This window comes from Copadichromis virginalis, linkage group LG3 (genome assembly GCF_057382275.1).
Source record: "Copadichromis virginalis isolate Kocher_CV1m ecotype Utaka linkage group LG3, C_Virginalis_male_GT1.1, whole genome shotgun sequence".
In the NCBI taxonomy this organism is placed as follows: Eukaryota; Metazoa; Chordata; class Actinopteri; order Cichliformes; family Cichlidae; genus Copadichromis; species Copadichromis virginalis.
In genome coordinates, this window is record NC_140620.1 from 60,440,712 (window position 1) to 60,461,021 (window position 20,310).

The window sequence follows — 20,310 nt, forward strand, 5'->3', positions numbered from 1 at the left end:
CAGGAAATTATCGGGTAGAAGGTCTAAACTGAAGAGTGAGAGAAAAAGCAGCCAAAGGAAAAAGATTAAAAAAGAAAAGTTTGACTCCTTGGAAAATGGAAAGAAACGAGGCGAGGCTCACTACTTTTACACTGTATTTGAACTTTTCATCAAACTGCATTAAACAAAGAAACTAATTATTATTGAAATAACAATATCTAAGCAGTCATCAAGGGTCACTACTGGTTTGCCTTCTACAGGCTAATATTTACATCAAGCTTTCTCTTTATTCCTATTGGACGTCTGTCACGTCCTCTTTAGTTTTGTTCTTTATTTTTTCCTTTAAATGTCGACTAAGTCCTTGGATTCAATTATTTCATCTTATATATCTGCTTTGTCCTGTTGTATTTACGACGGTTTTTTTCTACCTGGACTGAGGGATGGGGCTAAGTGGGGCTAAACTGATAAAAGCAATTACAAGGTATGTGAGTGTGTCATTAATCTGCATTCTGTTATTTCAGTTCAATCATTGTGAAACGCACTTGTCTGTTGTTTAACAATTCTGTGTATCCATTCTTGTTGTTGCTTCAATAAAAATATCTTTGAGGAAAAAAATGTTACATCGACTGTCCTTTGATTCTTGTTTCTGCCATTTTTCTGCATTTGATTTATTTGACACAAACTGTTGTGTGTGGTGTCTTAAATGTTCACTAGATTGCACTGAGCCAGTGAACCAGAAACAGTGAACGTCATTTATAGTAATGCTCTTTATGTTTGGGACCATCTACATATGTAGTGTGTTATATTACCAGGTTTCCACTGAGGCACGTACATCTGAGATTGTTTACTTAAAGTCATGAGTTTTTATTAAAAAAGGAGTGTGACCGTGGGTACTCACTCTTGTGCACTGGCTTAGGTTCAGTTTGAAATTTGTTTTTCAGTTGCGTGAGAACATGCATGTAGACAGCGTGGGAAGTATGACTGGCAGCTCTGACAGCAATATCAATGAGAGCTTTATCTTCACACTGTGGCCGAGCCCACTCCCACCCTGCAGCAGCTGCGCCTCGTGTCTTCCTCATTTACAAAGCTTGCTCATTGCTGAAGTGCTCTACAACCTTTTTTGCGCCACGGAATATTTCCACGGAGTTGTCGCGGATAAATAAAACAAAATAAAATGATACGACCAAGAGAACAACTGTGGTATTTTGTAAATACAGTATTAAATACGTGGAGGAGCAGCACCTCTAACATGTACAGCAAATCAGTCCCATAACAATGATTAATGCAAGCAGACGTCAGACAAAACCCCCAAAAAGAACCCAAACAAAAGAAAAACATGTAATGGAAGTACATTTTATTTTTTTAACAAAGCATGATGTTGATGCCAAACCATGAGAGCAAAAAAGATGCATACAATCAAAAGTAAAACTGCAAACTAGCTGGAAGATACTTGTGCTGTAAAGAACAACAAAGTCATCAGGTTAACACATTTCACGGAGCTTTGCCTCCTTGCTGGGAAGACACTGGGTCCACCGTAGAAAAGAGTTCTCTTACACCTGACAGCCAATTATAACCCGGGTATGAAAGTCGGACCAGCCAGAAATGGTCCCGATGGTTAAAAGACTGAACGCCATATTAAACTGCTGTGACACGCGATGTAAAGCATGATGTTTGAGGTAACTAAACCTTGGGAATGTGACTAACGATACATGTTTTGCCAGATTCTGCTCACAGAAGCCGGAGATCAGTGTTAATTTCATTTCAGGTTGGCAAATATTTATGAGGCTTTTGATCCAGAAGCACCGTCTTCATCATCAGGTGGACACGCCACAAAATCAGCCAACATTGACGCCATGGCTTCATCGTCCATCTGAAAGAGAGCGACGTCACACAGTGTAAAGCACAAGTTCATACAGTCAGGTCATCACCCTGACCGAAGAAGCTTTCAATCAGTGGACAAACAGCAGCTACCATCTGCATCTTAACGAGGGATTAAAAGCAATACCTTTTTCTTCTCTGGGCTTTGCCCCACCTCTTCTTTTCCATGTCCTTCCTCCCTCTTCCTCTTCACTCCTTTTCCCTCCTCTCCATTACTCTCCTGCCCTCCCCCTGCTCCCGTCTCCGGCTGCTCTGCTTCCTTTTCAGAGCTCTTCTCAGTGTCTTCTTCCTGTTTCTCTGTCACATTTGGTTCTGTTGCGTTTTCAGAGTTTGCCACTGCTGTCGAGTCACCTGCTTGAAGAGCTTCGAGCGGTTCGTCCTCACAGCTGGGCAGCTGGTTATCGCTCGCGCTGGCGTCCTCTGCAGGCTCAGCTGCTGATTCCTGCTGATACAGACAGAAAGCTTCAGTTTCCTTGTAATACTCTCTTTATTTATCATATATAGGAGAAAAACACATTTCTAACAGAGACTGTGTAGTAATACTTCATGTGCATTTGTACAAATATATGACTGAGCTGCTGAGATAATCTGGAGCTCAGACTGTGACGATCACATTAGAAAATCAGGCTTTTTGTGAGAAATTCATGTATATTTTGTATATAAGGCCACTGCAGCATAATCAGGGTCACCTGATCCAGCCCCAGCTGTTTACTTTATGAAGGGAAAGTTTGATCTTACCAGTAGAGGGCGTCTGTCTTTCTACTCTGACCTACTTTCTCAACAGGACACTGCTGAAAGCAACAACTTTGTTTCCATGAAGCGTGTCATGGATATCAGTGGCCTTGATTACACTGATAAACCTTTTTATTCTTCATGCTGCACCACCTGCTGTTGCTCTTCATGACATCATTTCCTGTCTCCATTTCCGCTCTTTCCTTAAATCTGCTGGTCCCGTGAAAGGCCCACTTACACTCTGAGTTACTTGTACTGCAAAGCCTCATTACATTGTCTAATGCATTCAGCACGCTGAGCTGTGTAACGCTGTCATTCAACAGTATGATTCACAAAGCTGCAGGATCTACCTGTTGACTGGCCGGTTGTTCGGACTCCGCTGCTTGCGGCTCGTCCTCCTTGGCTCCCTGCTCCCACGAACACTCCTCTTTCTGCAGCTCTGCTCCGGCTTGCTCCCTCTCCTCCTCGGCCTCCTCTCGCTCCTCCAACGCTCCTCCGGTGACACACAGGATCTGCGGCATGGTGGGGTCATCCATCCTTTCGTTGTCCTCCTCTTCTACTTCGCCCTCCCGAGCCGCTTCGAGGACTCCGATGCTCTCCACCTCCTGCACCTTCATCGTGTCCTCTCCGAACAGCGCCCTGTTAGTTTGGATCTCCTCTATCCCTCCTTCTGTGCGTTCCTCCACATTAAATGCAGAAATCCGTCCCTCATCCAGCTTCCCCTCCTGAATCCCCGACCCTCCGTCTTTGTCTTCGACTCCCTCCAGAGGCGGTATGTCGCCATCCTCTTCCTCTTCTTCCTCCTCTTCCTCCTCCTCCAAATCTTCACCGTCTTCTTCATCCAGCTCCTCATATTCCTCCCCATCAAAAAACTCATCAGCTAACTCACTTACATCCTCCTCTTCGTCCTCCTCATCTATCCCCTCCTCCTCCTCATCCTCCTCCAGCTCTTCATCTTCATCTATGTCCTCATCATCTTCCTCTTCATCATCAGTACTGTTAATATTGATGACAGCAGAATCTTCGCTGCTGGCAGCAGCAGCTGGTTGCTGGTGGAGGTGCCGACCCTGCTGACTTAATTGATTCTGCAGGTGCATCTGGAGCGGTAACCCCATGGGACCAGCCTGGCTTGCCGTCGAGGGCTGCATAAGCATCTGCTGGAGCTGCGGTCTGCCAGGCAATGACTCCCCCAGACCAACAGGTGGAGCTGTAAAGGTGCTGGAGTTCAAAGGTGGAACCAGGGAGACCACCGAGGCACTGGAAGGAGGAAAGGAGTTGATGGAGGTGGTGGAAGCAGTGAGGAGGGGGGAAGAGGCAGCCAGGTCATTGGGCAGAGAGACCCCGTCTATTGTGGCTGCGGCTGCCGTAGTTGGGACCATGGTGACAGATTCTGCACCTGCGAGTGTCACACCAGTGCCACCCGGTGCAGAGGAGGACATGCTCTGTGAGTTTGCTGCTGCGTCGTCCTGCTGAGTCTCCATGTTAAGCATACCCGGAGGAACAATGACCACGCTGTCGTCCGAGTCACTTGCCAGAGAGATCTCGACGTCTTCGGCTTCCTCTTTGTCAAAACGCACAAACACGGGTCTCTGTCCCTCCGGAGGGCCCAGGCCTGCAGGATCAGGCTGGTGGTGCGAATGTGGGGACAGAATCATGTCTCCTGCAGTCGGACCCTGGCCTGGAAGTCCCGGAACCAGAGACAGATGGTTCTCAAAAGAGCTCAGAAGGGAAGCAGGGCCCAGGTTGACAGAGTGACGGGCGGGAAAAGGAGGGCCAGGGGCAGGACCTCCAAGCAGGGTTGGCAAGGTTAATCCAGGGGCAGGTCCCTGGGAAGAGGGGAGGACCGGAGTGGTGGAGGAAGGTTTCATGGTGAGAGGTGGCAAAGGAAGGGCGATGGAGGGAAAGCGGGGATGAAGGATCAAGTTACAGATGGTCAAGGCCTCCGCGCAGAACGAAGACACCTGAGAAAGTGGACGATGGGTTTGATTAAAAGCTGGAAACAGTGAGCAGACAAACACTTCATGTTTTTGCCAAGTCTGAAACTGTTAAGTCAATCTGAGCTTTAACAGAAGACTTGAGGCAGATTGTACATCATTGTCTCCATAATTATTTTATTTCAACTTCACAGCAAGACAAATGTTGATCCTTCCACTCACTACACGTTGCTACATTTTAAAAACCTTTTTGCAGCGCTTCAGGTCCTTAGGGCTTACCTTAACATTCCTGTCGGTGCGCCCGTTACTGAGGATTGACACAGCACAGGTCAGAGGTGGGGGCCAACAGGGTGAGGGGACCAGGACCAGGGCCAGCAATAACCTTCAAATTCATACAAGTGAAACAGCTCCTTCAGTCCAACACGAAGCTAAAGTGAACTTTTGCATCTACAGAACATAGACCAGTTCGGGGCCCACAGTGGTGCTGGTGCTAGGGTGGTGTCAGACTGGGTCCAGTCTGAATAAAGCACTGTGTGGACATTCCTTCAGTCAACAGTGGAACATTTAAACTCAACCTGAACAAAAAGCAGGAGGAGCACCGTAACACTATTGAAACACTAATGTGTGGCTCATCGTTAACATGAAGATCGTACCTGTACAGTTCTCGTCGAGTCAGAGCACTGCTGTACTGCCCACTCGCGCTCCCTGCAGATTCACATGCATTGCTGCTGCAAGACTGCTGCTGCTGCAGGCGCACACACAGTGGCAGAACCACCTCATGGAGCCGCTTGAAGGAATCGACAGGACACAACAGTGTAATCGTTCGTTATTAAAAACAATAAAATGAAGAGTCTCTCCTGCAATACACCAAAAATGCTAAATGATGGAAAAAACAAACAAAAGCATTTTACTTTACAGCTGCAGATCATCACAAGATGGGAAACGTGTCTTACTACATCATAACTTGTAATCAGTATCCCATTTTAACCCTACGCCACAACCTGATGTGGACCTGCTGAGACATGTAACTACACGTCGACGCTAACCACACCACTTACAGTTACAGCCGAGTAATATTACACTGAAACTGATGCAATTGGATAATAATGGTCCACAAACTGAAGCTAATGATGTGGGAACTGCAGGGTAACAAGAATGCAATAATGTGCTAATTCCTATGTTATTACTACTCTATTACCTGCGCTAGGTTCTGTGTAATAAGCAGGAAAACGGCCTGTTTCTATTTAATAACACATTAATAACCATGTTAATCTTTTAAAACAAACTGCTAGTCAAGTAAAATGATCATGCATAATGTTAATAATTAGTTTAAAACAATAACACACATGAATCCATTAAACTGTACACTGAAAAATTCAGTTTTAAAAGAAGAACAAGGTTTAAACAGATGATGTTCGGCAGCACTTTGAGCAACAATTTCACAGATATGGGCGTTCTCTATTTAAAAAAGTAAACATGCATCACTATAATTTGTGTATAAAGTTACATAATTTCTTTTCTGGCTACAAGAACATATTAGAACACGTTGGGATATTTCATGTGGATCATTAGAAATTCACTGTGGGTGGAGGAAATCGTTGCTTAAAGAACAGCAAACATCACGTCTGCTTAAACACGGATCTTCTTCCAAAGCGGGCGGCTCGGTGCCACTCGCTGCAGCAGAGGCTGATCTGTGGATGGTTGGAGACGCCTGTAGAAAGTGTCTCCCTCTGCTGGGCACTCTTTTGTAGCGCTTATGTTACTTTAAATCACATTTACCTTGTGAATGTCGTCCTTCAGTAGCGTCCCACTGGTCTGTATGATCTGTCTCAGTGCTACAAGGATGACAAAGGTCAGTCTGGTATCAGAATATCATACGTAGTATACCAGTAAACTCCCAATAACATTAAACTTGGTTTGCATCTCACCCCTGACAGCTGCAAGGCAGGTATCTTGATTGGCTAGATGGTCTCCTTTCCTCTGCAGCGATGGCCCGACTGTATCTGCCATCACCAAATGCTTCGTCCTACGAGGGCCGGGCTTTCCTCCAGGAACAACATCAGCCGATAGTCCCGCCCGGAGCTGGAAACAGGACACCCCATGCACAGGAGCAGGAACAGAAGAAAGCTCAGCACATCCCAACAAACCACTGGTTCCCTTTAGCTTCATAAAGGTCAGAGCTTAAAGTAAATTTTTTAGATTTAGTGCTCATGACTAATCTCTTAGTCGACTAACTGTGGGAAAAAATGGACGAGTCTCAGATATCAAGTTAGATTTGATAACCCTTTAGTGGAAAACCTCCAAAACTAATAGCAAAGCATTTTAAACAATTACATTCTTATGTTCTCTGTTTGAAACTTCATGACCACGACTTCAAACTAAAACAGCAAAACAGTGAATCATCCGGCGTTTTTCTTCTGCTTATCTGGAGTCAGGCTTTGGGGCAGCAGCCTCCCTTTTATCACCTCCTCCAGCTCATCTGTTGAAATGCCGAACATTTCCAAGGCCAGCTGATAGATCTGTCGACATTAGCAGTCTCCTTTAGACGTGGAGGAGTAGCGGCTCTACTCTGAGCCCCTCCTGAATGACTCAACTCCTCACCTTATCAGTAAAGGCGAAGCCTCTCTGCGATGTTTTTCTAACAGTGTTAACAAACTATGAGGCCTAGATGATCAGATTTATGGCGTTTCTCAACACTGATGCGCCATCTGGTGGCAGTGCATTGATACAGACTAGTGACGACGACTAGTCCAAATGCATCTTTCCCCTACCTTGACAGACTCTGCTCCTGGTGTGATGTCCCCGAGTAGGTGGTTAAAGAGGAGCTCCGAGTGCCCCGGGCTTCCCTGAAGGATGCTAGAAGACGCTCCGGCAACCTGGACCCACAGCTCCAAGGTTCTGTACACTGACACCCGCACTGCACTGTGGGAAGGAGGAGAGACAAGAGATGAATATACTTGATGACACATTATTAAATCTTCCCCAGTGCAGCAGCTCAGACTGTCCCCAGTTTCCCATAATGTTACTAAAATAAGCTCCTCGATCCCCACACGGTGTTTTCATTTCATCTTCTTTGTGTTGCAACAGATCAGTTAAGACTTTCTTTCTTTTCTCGGGACTAAAAACCTCTAAATGGTCATCATTCACTCCTTTAGACGTCTGCGAGCACACACAGCGTGCTAAGGACGCTTCAGGGCAGCGATGAGAACGGTGATCTTACATCAGCCTCTCTGAGGAAACCTTTGTAAAGATTTTGTTACTTCCAGTTGTTACAGTACTTGGTGGTTGTCTTGGTAACCACTGACTCTGCTCCACAGGCTCTCAGGGGCAACTGTAGGTTGTAGCTACACACACGCTGCACACACAGAATGAAATATGATGCACTAGCTGATATTAGGTGTGTACGAGGTTTCCAACTGCAGGCTGAACTTCAGTCAATACTCCAAACAGCAGCTGTGCGAGGCTGTGAGTCACCTGTAGGCCCTCTGCTGTCCCACACTGGTCTCAGGTAGGGGGGTCCAAGCAGAGAGTGTTTGAGAAAACAGCCTCTGTATTACTGCAGCGTACTGAACCATGCCGACCCGTACTCTGTAACACAGCACAAATCCAAGAGTCAGGCTTGCAGGAAATCAAAATGTGGCCTCCTGCGTGTGTGCGAGTACTCACACAGTGATCACACTTGACAGGACTTCCAGGGTGATGCTGTGTATGATGGGGAGGACCAGCAGCCTCACACTTCCATCTCCTGTTAAATTCTGACACACAAAGTCAAACGTGCATTAAGATCAGTACTGCTTTTGACACGGTCTCTGTTCAATAAGTGTTATTGTGTGTGTGCTCACTATGCTCTTGGAGCTGACAGCAAGGGCTCGGCACACCAAGTTGAGCATTGGCCTGACGGGCAAGCGCACAGCTGAGGCGGGATCTACTCTGATGGAAGGAAACGACAAAGGAATGCAACGAGTACCAGAAACAATGAAAGCCTTTACTGCTCGTACAGGTTTTTATTAAACAAAGGGGCCTTTGAGTGTATTTGTGTAAATGTTACAACTATGCTAAAAAGCTGAGGTAAAGAAATAAGATATACAACTGATTCAATTTGGTGTTTTCCAGATGTTTTCTGTATCCCAGTTATCCTAATACCAGCTTGGTCAATAATGCTCATTCCAGTTAGTTCAGAAGTCTGATGTCAGAGCTCTGACACGACTTCACTCCTAAACTGAGCACGTCGCAGTAGTAAAGTCTAAAGATTGCTTTGCTTCTTAGTAATGCAAAGCATCTGTGCATCACTATCAATACAGAAAATGCTCCACCCACAGCTGCAGCATGTTCATGCAGACAGCCTGACCACAGATTGGTTTAATAGGGTCACAGATACACGACAGTGGCAGCACAGATTAAAGGTTGTGCAGGAGGGTCAAATCCAAGTTGAGTCATTCCAGATGAAACCTCTGAGTGGGAAAGGTGTGTGTGCTTGTCTGCATGTGTTGTACCTAAGTGTGTGTTTGAGTGCGAGGCACACAGCAGTGTATCTGTGCTGGAGCTGCAGGAGCAGCAGGGGATCTGTTGGGTCCAGGTGAGGAAAGGCCAGCTCCATCCCGGGACCTTGATACTGCATCGCTCCATCTGTGACCGCAAGAAGCAGTCGAGTGTGAGTAACCTCGGTAACAGTAAACGGATACAGTCACACCATCACGTCAGCACCTCCAACACTGACAGCTGTTCACTGCGCGGTTCACTGACTGATTTACTTGGTAGAAATGCATTTTATCTAGAAAAGTGAGGAGTGTGGAGGAGTGATACACAGTGTTTGGGGCCACAGTGTTTGGGGCCACAGCTGTAAGACAAAAGAACATAACTGCACCATTTTAAACAAAATGTGTGGCCAGCAGGAGAAGTTTGCTTTGACATTATCGAGTTAATCAAGGTGCGTCGACACGACAACGTCAAGGACTGTGGACGACGAAAACAGGACTTTAACCCAAGATTCAATCAAAACTTCTGTTTTTGTTACGTTTTAGTTTTAGGCTTTAATACCACATGTAGGTCTGCAGCTCGAATAAGAAATACTTTTGTCTTATTAATAAGAAATGATAAAGAATTCAAAGAGAAACAACAAAGTTCTTTCAGAATAAACTGCTGATTGTTTGAATCCGTCACAAAACCAAAACTGAACCATCGGATTGTGTTTCTACATGAAATGACTGAGTGTGTCTGTGCTTTGATGCCGTTTTTATGGCGATTAAAAAACATGTTATAATTAATATTAATCATAATTCAGGGTCCAGAGTTCCACTGGCCCACATACACTTTACTGGCTTATGAAAAAGCTTTTATTTTTACAGTTTTAAATAGCGATTCATTGTAATTAACACAATGTTTCATATTAGTTGGATGGAAAGAGACAGATTTGAAGAATTTCTTGTTGTCATTGTTTCTTAACTGACATGGAGACAAACACACACAGAAGCCAAATGTCACCACTGCTCACAAAGAAAACAACACACCTGTTTCTGAACCTTGGTAGAGCTGAGCCAGCAGGCCATTGGCAGAGGCCAGTAGGCAGTGAATCTGATTGGTCCAGCCCTCAGCTCTGCCAGCCCCGACCCCTCTGTCCAGCACGCCGCCCAGGCAGGGCAGACGACCGTAGCACTGACAGGCCATCTGACAGAGTAACAGCAAAACAAACGTTCAAACAAATCTTCAAATAATGATAATAATCTTTAAAAAAAAAGACTTGGTGCTTGTTTTGTCAAACCTCTTGTGTTTTCCTGTCTGTGCTGTCCATCTTGGAAAGGAAGTACGCTGCCAGCTTGTCCTTAAAAACAACAACAAACAGGTGCAGGTTTGACACAGCTGGGTTCTAAACAGAGGCAGCAAGCAGAATACAGAGTACAGCACAGAATACTGCTAAAGGAATACTGTAGCAACATTAAACTATATACTGGTGTAAAAAATTCCAAGTATAAATTGAATGTTTTTATTTATTTTGCTGACAATGACCGAATTTCCCAGAGGAACCCACCCGAGGGATTAATAAAGTTTTATCTTAGCTTAATCTGTCAGAAGTGTGCGACAGCAATGACTAATAAATAATAGATAATAGATATTATTATTACTGTTGTTAGGAAGAAGAAGAAGAAGAGATATTTAATAGCACCACGATAACAGTCCAAACAGTCTCAGGAAGGAGTGTCTCACCCTCAAGGATCCACACGCTCTCGGATAGTAGGTCATACAGGCCGTCATTCCCTCCATGGCTGCCAGCTCACACTAACATCAAACAGGAACATAAACCGTTTAAAGGCTAGTTAGAAGATCGATATCTGAGCTGAAGCTAACTGAATAATAACAGATGCAATTATACATAAAGTGTTACATTGTAACTAAACACAACTTTCAATTCACCCATCCTCTTCAGGGTTGTGGGGCGGTGTCAGAGGCAGGGCCGCCAGTCTGTGGCAGGGCTAACACTCACATTCTGTGGCACTAACTGCGTGTCAAAGTACCTGGATACACACTCCACCAGAGGGGCTGCGGAGCCCTCCTGGTGGGCCCTTCCACTCACCGCCTTGTCACCTCACCTCTGACTTGAGACCCAGCAGGGATGTGAGGATGCCCAGGATGGAGTTGAGGCCAACCTCTCTGGCCAGCTCTGCTAGCTGAGACGAGTATTGCAGCAAGTCCTTCAGAATGTTCACTGCTAGCTGCACAGTCTCAACTGGAGCCTGAGACTAGTGAAGAACAAAAACACAGAAAGTATTTTTAATTTTAAAAATGAAACGGTAACCTTTAATTTTTAGACCTTAAGATAAAATGGAGAAAAATAGCAATATTGTAATGATAACAGCCGACACGTGACTTTACCTGTATGACCTGCTGCAGGGAGCGCAGCCACGACAGGCAGTGCTGCTGGAATAGATCGCTGGAACTGTCTTTAACCAGCATGGAGAGCAGGCAGAGCCCCTCGAACCTGCTCACACAGAATCATGTTAGAAACATACAGTATCAAAGTGAATCTGTTTCGACTGTGTGAAATTATATTCACATTCATAACATTGTATCAACAGGAGATGTTGATCTAAAGGTGAGTAGATGAGGGCTTAAGAACAAAATGCTACTGATTCGCATGGAGACTCATCAATGTGTTAGAATGAACCGAGGTTAATAAAACACACGTCATATCCTGTAGCACAGATGATCATTTGTAAAAGCACAAAGTACGCAGCGTAAACAGAAGTGGTCCTAGCACTGAACCCTGGGGAACTCCATAATTATCCTCAGTGTGTGAAGAGGACTCTCCATTCACAAAAACCAGAAGTCTATTAGACAGTCATGATTCAAATCCCTGCAGCGCAGTGTCTTTAAGCATGACTCTGATGGTCGACAGTATCGAGGAGGACAAGCACAGAGATGAGTCCACTGTCAGAGGCCATAAGATCATTTGTAACCTTCACTAAAGCCGTTTCTGTGCTGTGATGAAAACCTGGGGTTGTTCTTACTCCATTAATAAGTGATCAACAGTGAGACGTTCTAGCTTTATGGATGTTTTTGTTTAAGAGAGCAGCAAACTGGCTTTTCAGGCTAAATGCTGAGTTTCACAGCTGGGGTGGACGAGGATTAGTGTTTCTGAGTCTTTGGTTGATTGATAAGCTGAAGTAGGAGCTGCCACACCCCCTCCTTGGCCTGCACTTCGAGGATTCTGGTAGTTCGAGTGACTCGGGGATGTTGATTCATTTAAACTAACACAATCATCCTGCTGTAACCAGGTTTCTGTAAGGCAGACTAAATAGATTTGTTTGTCATGTAATAACAGGAACTAAGAAGACAGAGGGCGAATGTTTAATAATCCACACTTCACGGTTTCACTTTACGGCACAGTTGTGGATACTTTTGTTTCTTTTCTTTAAATCATTTTTTGCTGATTGTTTGTTGTTTTAGGAAACACAGAGGATGGGGATGAGGTTTGGGGGGTAGCAGGAGGAGAGGAGCTGCAGAGAGGCGTGTAAGACTGCACGCCTTCTTCCTGGTCCCAACTCTGGATAGTCATATTTTGGGGGGTTTAATAAATTTGGAAGATTTCTAGAAATGAGAGCTGCTCCATTCAAAGTGGGATGGACACCGTGTTCTCCTAACAAGTCCAGGTTTTCCCCTGAACGTTTCCCCTTATCCATAAAGTCCACATGACTTTTGGACACCAGTCAGACAGCCAGCAAATTTAAGGACAAATGCGGCTACACACCTCCCCTGGTCCAGGACAGTGCTCAGGTGCTGGTATACATCTTAAAACATTAAAAACTGTAGTATGATCAGCCTATGACAACAGCTGATTGAGGTAGTCCTTTCTCACCTGGTCTTGCTCGAGCCCAGTTTGGCATTGCTAAAACCCACGAGACCACCAACGGCGCACGCGCTCTGCAAAGACAAGACAGTTTTAGAGAACAGTGAGATCAAAACGTTTAAGAAACGCGGAACCAGCTCGGCTCCTGCTGCACATGGTGCTGCCATACTTCCAGATGTCAGCCACTGTACAACAAAGCCTCTCGCGGCTGCCGCACAGCGAGAGCAGGCTAACGCTGAAGCAGCTTCCAGCCGCGGAGCTCGCTCGGGCCGGGCCCTACCTGTGTCTGGAACACGCCGTGCTCCCTGTAGCCTGCTAGCAGAGCGGGTAGATGCTCCGGACGCTGCTCTTTCAGAACAGACACCAAACCCTCAGTTAGTCGCATAGCAGATGGGCCATGCAGCCAAGCCGATGTAGCCATCTTTCCTCTCCGCCAAGCGAACGTCACTACTGTGCGACTCTGATGCCGTCATATTTCAGTGACGTCAGTTTTTAGCTCTTTGTTGTTACCCTGCCCTCAACCATAACGCGTTAAAGTTGCAGGGACTGCAGTAGTTGTACGTTTTCTTCCGTTTAAACTCGATTAAGTGGCTTTGGTCACACCTTGGATCACTGTGCTGAGCTGGTCCACGGAGAGCGGCTGCTTCCCGCCTGCTGATGGCTAATGACAGGCTCAGGGCGCTGGAGGATGTGGAGAAGGAGATAGCGATGGTGCTGCAGTGTGCCGGTGAGACAGTGTCTTCTTGCGGCTGTTAATCAAACCGTGCATCGTTGATTACTTTTGCCTGATTTTCTGATGCTCTTCATCCGACAGTAGGACAAGTACCCGAGAGATCCCGTAAATTCCACCTAGCTGTTTCCAACAGATCGCTGCCTGATCATTATTCTCTGTAAAGATTTGGTTTTTATCACAGAGGGGAAAATGTATTCCTCAGCAAAAGTCTGAACTCAGCCCCTCGTTTCGCTCGCAGTTTCCAGGCTTTCTGAAAGTTTTTCCTTCGACATTTGAGAATTTTTCACTCAGTTTCAAATTACTCCTCAGACCTGTTACATTTAAAATGGTTTTGGCTTAATAAGCCATACACATACCAGGAAACCTAGCAAAGAACCAATTTTCAGTATCCTTAGACACAAAACAAACAACACAATTTGTTTCCATTTGTTTGGCTGACTCTACAACAACGACCTGTCCTCAGCATAGCACAGTCCTTTACTAAAACAAAGAATCAAGTTTTAAATTTACTCTCTGTCTTTGTGTCTAATCAAGTCTTTTTAAGTCACGTTTCTATGTTTATGCTTGACCTTGCAGGTAACATTGTTCTTGAACTCTCCAAAGATAAACACAATGCCAGCTTCATGGACAGACAGCTCATCCAGTTCCAGAACTCAGTCAGCCGAGTGGAGAACGAACTAAGTGGCCAGATCCGCTACCTTACACAGGTTCAATCCACAGCTGCAGACTTGTTTCAGAAACGGTTTCACCTCAACTAGAAATGGCAAATTTCTCCCACCTGTTAAATCCAGAATTGAATTTAAAGTCTTCATTTACAAGGTCTCAAAATATCAGGCTTCATCATATCTTCAAGATTTGATAGTATCCTAACAAAGTTAGGATACTATGAATTAGGATAATAACCTGAGATGCAGGCTTACTTGTGGTTCCTGGAGCTCCTGATAGTAGAATGGGAGGCAGAGCCCTTAGCGGTCTGCTCCAGCTCCCAGTTTGGGTTCAGAAGACAGAGACCCACTCTACTTTTAAGATCAGGCTTAACACTTTCCTTTTTAATAAGTTTCAGTTTATAGATGGGCTGGATCATGTGACCCTGAATTCAGTTCAGTTTATTTATATAGCACCAAATCACATCAACAGTCGTGTGCTTTCTGTTTAAAGGTAAAAACTCTACAGTATGTTAAGGTTAAAGTGCTCGGGGTCGTCGTTGGAGTTTATACTACTGTAAAACTGAAGAGAAAATGTTTTTAATTAAGAGTTAAAGTCATAAATCTAATAGACAGATGAGGTTCACAAATACAAACTGATGCAGTTTTTCTTTTAATTATTAATATTTGTTTTTATAAATGAAGAACTTACCTCCATGATAGAAATATTGTGAGCAACAGATTCGAGTTTGTTTCTCCTTTTTCTTTCTCCAGGTAGCGACTGGTCAGCCACATGAAGGTTCTACCTATTCAGCCAGGAAGGACTGTCAGATGGCACTGAACCGAGCCGAGTATGCCAAGGTCAAACTGGGAGAACTGGGACGCACCTGTGAAGTCATGCTGGAGCAGCAGCAGCAGCAGACATGAGAGTCAGCCGGTTGCTGGGATTGAGATCAGTGTGCTTGGACTGGCACAGCACTTTCAGATACCTAATGCAACGGCACTTCTCTGTATTCCCCACGTGTGTCACAGCCCTTCTCACTTTTATTAAAATGCTGATGTGTCTCAACAAATGTAAACAAAAACTCAAGGAAAGAAAAAAGTGTTTTTGTACTGGGGCCTGTGTGTGTTGTGTTTCTGATTTTGTAATCAGTTTAAGGAGCAGGTCATATGTAGAAACTGTCGATACTTTTAATAAAACAACGAATCATCTTTTGGGGGAAAAACCTTTGTTGTGGTTGTGATAGAGAACCTCATACATTAATCTGTGGCTCCTCCAGTCTTTGAGAAAGATGCCAAACAGTGTCCCCATGAGTGTGGTCAGTAATGTGCTCTGTGCATAGTTCTTATTTTACTGTTTTTGTTTAGCTTTTGCTTTCATTGCCTTTTTGTCCAACAAACTCAGTGATTTTGAGTTTTTTGAGATTACTTAATTTAATTTAATTAAGTTGAGTTGAGTTGCTGCCCCAAGTGGAGGAGTTTAGGTATCTCTGGGCTTCAAGTGAAGGGAGAGGGGAGCAAGCGTTTGATAGATGAATTGGCTGCAGTGATGAAGAGAGAACTGAACGTAAAAGCGAAGCTCTGGATTTACCAGTCACTCTATGTCCTTACTCTCACCTACGATCACTACCCAGAGTTTGTGACTAAAAGAACAACACTGCAGGTACAATCATCAGAAATGGGCCTTCGAAGGGTGGCTGGCCTCTCCCTTAGAAATAGGGTGAGGAGTTCACCCATTCGGGAGGGGCTCAAAGTATAGACTCGAGTGTAGAGTGGAGGAGTAGTGGAGAGCCAGTGGAGTTAGTTCAGGCATTTCGCAAGGATACCTCCTGGGTGTCTCCTGGGCGAGTTGTCTGGACCTATCAAAGTAACCAACACAGGGGCCAGAACTTGACAGCAATAAACCCCACCCTCACTTAGCACAAAATAAAAAAATAACATGAATAGTAAGCACACCGACTAAACGTGCTCTGTTGGAACCGTGTATGCGATCGTGGAGTTTTTCGATAAAATAATAGTAAAACCTATTCATAACCCTTGTTCAGTGTACTTGCGCTAATGACGAGATAAACTAATGCAACATCTCTCTAATGAGAGGACTTTTGTTTTAAAAGCAACCGGAAGTGGCGCAGAGTGGGTGTGTCTCAGCTAGCCGTGGGGAACGCCCTGGATGCGGCTTTCGGACACGCTGAGTGCCAACACGCCCGCTGATCGCTCGTTGTTTCTGCACCTCGTCTCGGCTCGTGTGGACTCGTAGCCATGGCTCACCGCTCTCTGTGCGCTCTGTGTGTGCTGCTGCCGCTGCTGCTGCCGCTCCAAGGTAAGCTTTGTCCCGCACACCTCACCCCGCCGGCTCTCCCTTTGTGCCACACTTCGGTTTAAGGCCGAATAACGGTCCGTCGGCCTGAAACGTGTCGTACGGTTTTCAGCCTCTACAAAGCTTTACTGCTTATAGTTCAGCAGCTGGAGTGACTTGCTTTGGTCCCTGTAGTTCTGGATGCAGATCCACGGAAAAGATCAAAGAGACAACACCCCGTCACCTCTGTGCGTCGCAGCTGCACGTGCACTACTGGAAATGGTTCTCGTGCTCGGTGATGGAGGATGATGTGACCGGTTTTCAGGTGAAGGCGAATCACTGAAAACCCGACGATTTAATTTAGTCATGAGTTGATTTGTTTTATGAAAACCGGAAGATTTAAATGAGCAAAATGTGACTGAATGGTAGAGTGAAGAATGTATGGCACACGCTTTAATCATGATGTTGTTTAATAATGGGTAAGTTAAGGTCAATAGTTAGCTGTGGTTGGTAAACGATGTAGTGTAAGTGAGGTTTGGATAATGGAAATGTTGTATACCCCAAACCTACATTTTAAGTCCACACACACCAGTGTTTGTTCACTGGAACCAGCTCAAATTTGAGTTACTGTATTTAGGATTAGTTGCATGAAGCTGAACAAGGTCAATAACTTTAGACTAATGTCACATGTTAGCTTCTCTTATAGGACATGTAGGAAAGATGAAGTTTTACAGCAGATTTTCTGGAGCTTCTTATCTGCAGCTGCAGCTTCCATCATCATCAACTAATATACCCTGTGTGTGTGTGTGTGTGTGTGTGTGTGTATATATACACACACACACACACATATATTACACAGTAGAGAAATATAAAACGTTTCTCGACTCGTGCTAATTTATTTGGATTGGCAGACAGAGCAGACAAAGATGACCGCACCACAGTGAGCTCACAGATGACCTGGCAACACCTGTGATAAAATTCTTGTCATTCTTCAGTATTTGTTGTCGGACTCTTTTCTGTGGCAGGAATTTCACAGCGTGTGTGGCACAAAGCAAAATGGCAGACAATGGGAGGGAATGGAGGGATGACACTATCCTGAAAACTACCAGGGCTCGGATGGATGATGGGCACAGGAAGCCTTAACCGCGGCCCAGTTTCCTTTAATGTTTTTGATCAGTGCATTTACGCTAATAAACTTTAAACCAGTACATCAACTGGTGCTATAGGAGGCAGACGGCCTGGTGCAGTGAAAACAACGTGCAGCTTATTGCTGCCAAACACAGGTGCTGGTCATAGAATTAGAATATCATCAGAAAGTTGATGTATGTCACCAATTCCATTCAAAAAGGGAAAGTTGTATAATGTTTACATTCAGTCCATACAGACTGTTTATGTCTTTTGATTCTGATGATTGTATCGGACAACTAATGGAAACGATGTCAGGGTTCTAGCTTTGGATTGTCATCTATGCTTAGAAACATATAATCATATAATCTTAGAGGTATATAATCATGATAGGATGTCTGCTCCGGTGTGATGAGAGCCCAGGATGCTCTGATTGTGGCCTTCAGCTCTTCTTCATTGTTAGCTCTGGCATATTACATCTTCCTCTTCACTATGGGCTTAAGGTCAGGCGAGTTTAGTGGCCAATTAAGATCAAGGTCCTTAACCTCCTGGGACCTGGCGTCCACATATGTGGACATCACATTTTGGTTATTTAGACCAAAATACTCAGTTGTGCTCTACGAGGGCCTGATGTCCACTGACGAGGACATTAAACTGTTCTATCAAAATTTTAAACAAATGTCCTCACATGTGGCTCTGACTTTTCATAAAAACAAAAATAAAGTAAAAAAAATAAATAAATCTGGTAATTCTTTGTTTTTACATTCATCGGGCCCCAATCAGCCCAAATATCAAAGAGAAATCAAAAATGCTGCTGTGGAAGAGCTCGGGTCTTAGGAGGTTAAACCGGGTGCTGGTAGCGTTGGCACTGTGTGCAGGTGCCAAGTCCTGAAATCTGCAGTTCCATAAAGTAGGTCATGGTTCCTAGTCTCAGTTTGATGTGCTTATGAGTTTCCTGTTTATGTCTCTGGGGGATGTAGAGGACTCTAGGTCATGTAGTTTCCTTTAGGCATTCCCCTCTGATAGCTCTGTCCAGGCACAAACCTGTTGCTGGAACAGCTGAGACTGTTCTACTGCAGCTAGCAAACATGGGACGGCAGGCAGAACTCTTTGTGATCTCGTGCACGAGGGACATGAATGAGACGAACGCCGTTCCTGCCGCTCCAACCCCAGCTCCCCCGTAGCACTGCTCTTTATTGAGGTACATGAATATTCATAGGTTCATTAACATATGACGTCTCAAACAGGCATGTATGTGAACAGAGTACCGTGTGTGAAGATGTGACCCTGTGACTCCTAGATCTGCTGGTGCCTGAGTCCAGCAGTTCACCTAAACAAAAGGCACTTTTACCTAAACAGAGAAAGAGAAGCTATGACCTCTCTCGTGACCTTAGGACGTGTGGTGTGCCAGAACACTCAGGAAAGGAGGAGTGAACGTACACAGAGCCTTTGCAGACTACTAAGGATCAGACATTCTATCATTGCACAATCAATTATATACCTATGAGTAGGGCTGCTCAATTAATCGAATTTTAATCACGATTACGATCTGGGCTTTCAACGATCATTAAAAATGACTGAGCCGATTATTAGCCCCTCCCTCATTTATCCGCGACACCTTAAAGGCCGTCTGTGAAAATATTGTCGGGCATAAACCGTCCGTGGCGCAAAAAAGGGTGGAGACCGCTGATTAAGAGGACCCGAGGGAAGCTCGGAAAGCTAAGCAGAAGTTATTTGGAGAGTGACTGCCGTTGGTTGAAAAGAGAGTTTAAAAAAAAAAAACTTCAGTGGTGTTGCACACTATTTTATATTATTTTTTTAAAGTCATTGTTAACCCTTTAAAGCCGGTCAGAGCAGCACGCTCCGTTTTGTGTAACTATTTTTAAATCCCTTTAGAACCTGAACCGTGTAAGCTAGCGCAATAATTTGTTTTGCATATGAAACCGGAGGAGTTGTACTTACATCTTATGCCATCAGCTTGTCCTCGGTCACGGTTTCGTTCCACATATAGCTTTGCAAAAATTGCATCAAAAGCGCTTGCAGGAACAAAAGCATAATATTCCAGAAACACGCTTTGCCGTTCCTATCAGCTGTTCGTAACACTTCCCACAGTGAAATGATGCACATGCTGTTTTCTTTGCAAATTTGCATCATAGGATTGTTTTTTGTTTTTCCTGCAGTATATAAAAATTGGTGTATCTCCAAAATAAAACTATGAAGACACTCAAAATAAATTTCCTGTTGTTGTAAACAATTTTTTGCAACTTTATTGTATTTAAAGTTTTGAGGGATAAACCTCTTAAATTTCTCCAAGTAGAAATATATGTAAACAAAACAAAAGCGATTTTCAATTTTTTTTGTAGTTTATTGCACTTTTTTGCAATTTATGTAATTACTATGGACTTAATGCATACATATTATTAAAATATGGGCTATAACAGTTGTATTGATGTATAGCAACTTGAAATGCTCCCACAAATGGCACTACAGCATGTAAAAAAAATAATAATATAAGCTCTGGTGGACTTGGTTCTATAGTAGGTCTTAAAGGGTTAAATAAATATCGTCAAATAATCGTGATCTCAATTTCAGTGAAAATAATCGTGATTATCATTTTTGCCATAATCGAGCAGCCCTACCTATGAGCA

General features: G+C 44.4%; 3 protein-coding genes across 5 annotated transcripts in view; 2 read left to right on the forward strand and 1 right to left on the reverse strand.

The window, feature by feature from the left end:
* Positions 1 to 1,318: 1,318 nt before the first annotated feature.
* pelp1 (proline, glutamate and leucine rich protein 1) lies at positions 1,319 to 13,299 on the reverse strand. 2 transcript variants are annotated; one of them, XM_085451859.1, is made up of 19 exons: positions 13,145 to 13,299; positions 12,874 to 12,938; positions 11,391 to 11,496; positions 11,108 to 11,257; positions 10,725 to 10,796; positions 10,282 to 10,341; positions 10,031 to 10,187; positions 9,017 to 9,149; positions 8,366 to 8,453; positions 8,190 to 8,278; positions 7,998 to 8,111; positions 7,295 to 7,445; positions 6,452 to 6,605; positions 6,303 to 6,358; positions 5,177 to 5,310; positions 4,803 to 4,905; positions 2,940 to 4,550; positions 1,985 to 2,299; positions 1,319 to 1,849 (listed from the first exon to the last, which is right to left on the reverse strand). In XM_085451859.1, the coding sequence occupies exons 1-19, from the start codon at positions 13,283 to 13,285 to the stop codon at positions 1,757 to 1,759; spliced, it is 3,792 nt and encodes a 1,263-aa protein (XP_085307985.1). In that variant the 5' UTR covers positions 13,286 to 13,299; the 3' UTR covers positions 1,319 to 1,756. The 2 variants fall into 2 exon arrangements, with proteins under 2 accessions (XP_085307985.1, XP_085307983.1); XM_085451857.1 differs by having other exon boundaries at positions 1,985 to 2,302.
* A 222-nt stretch (positions 13,300 to 13,521) lies between these two features.
* Positions 13,522 to 15,453, forward strand: med11 (mediator complex subunit 11). Its single transcript, XM_085451860.1, has 3 exons — positions 13,522 to 13,591; positions 14,174 to 14,304; positions 15,016 to 15,453. Exons 1-3 carry the CDS (start codon positions 13,522 to 13,524, stop codon positions 15,166 to 15,168), a joined length of 354 nt encoding a protein of 117 aa, XP_085307986.1. The 3' UTR covers positions 15,169 to 15,453.
* Positions 15,454 to 16,383: 930 nt separating this feature from the next.
* cd99l2 (CD99 molecule-like 2) overlaps positions 16,384 to 20,310 on the forward strand; it is a 22,160-nt gene continuing 18,233 nt past the window's right edge. For both annotated transcript variants that reach the window (XM_085451861.1, XM_085451862.1), the window contains exon 1: positions 16,384 to 16,561. In XM_085451861.1, the coding sequence (XP_085307987.1) occupies positions 16,501 to 16,561 (61 nt within the window). In that variant the 5' untranslated portion in view covers positions 16,384 to 16,500. The remainder of the gene's footprint in view (positions 16,562 to 20,310) is intronic.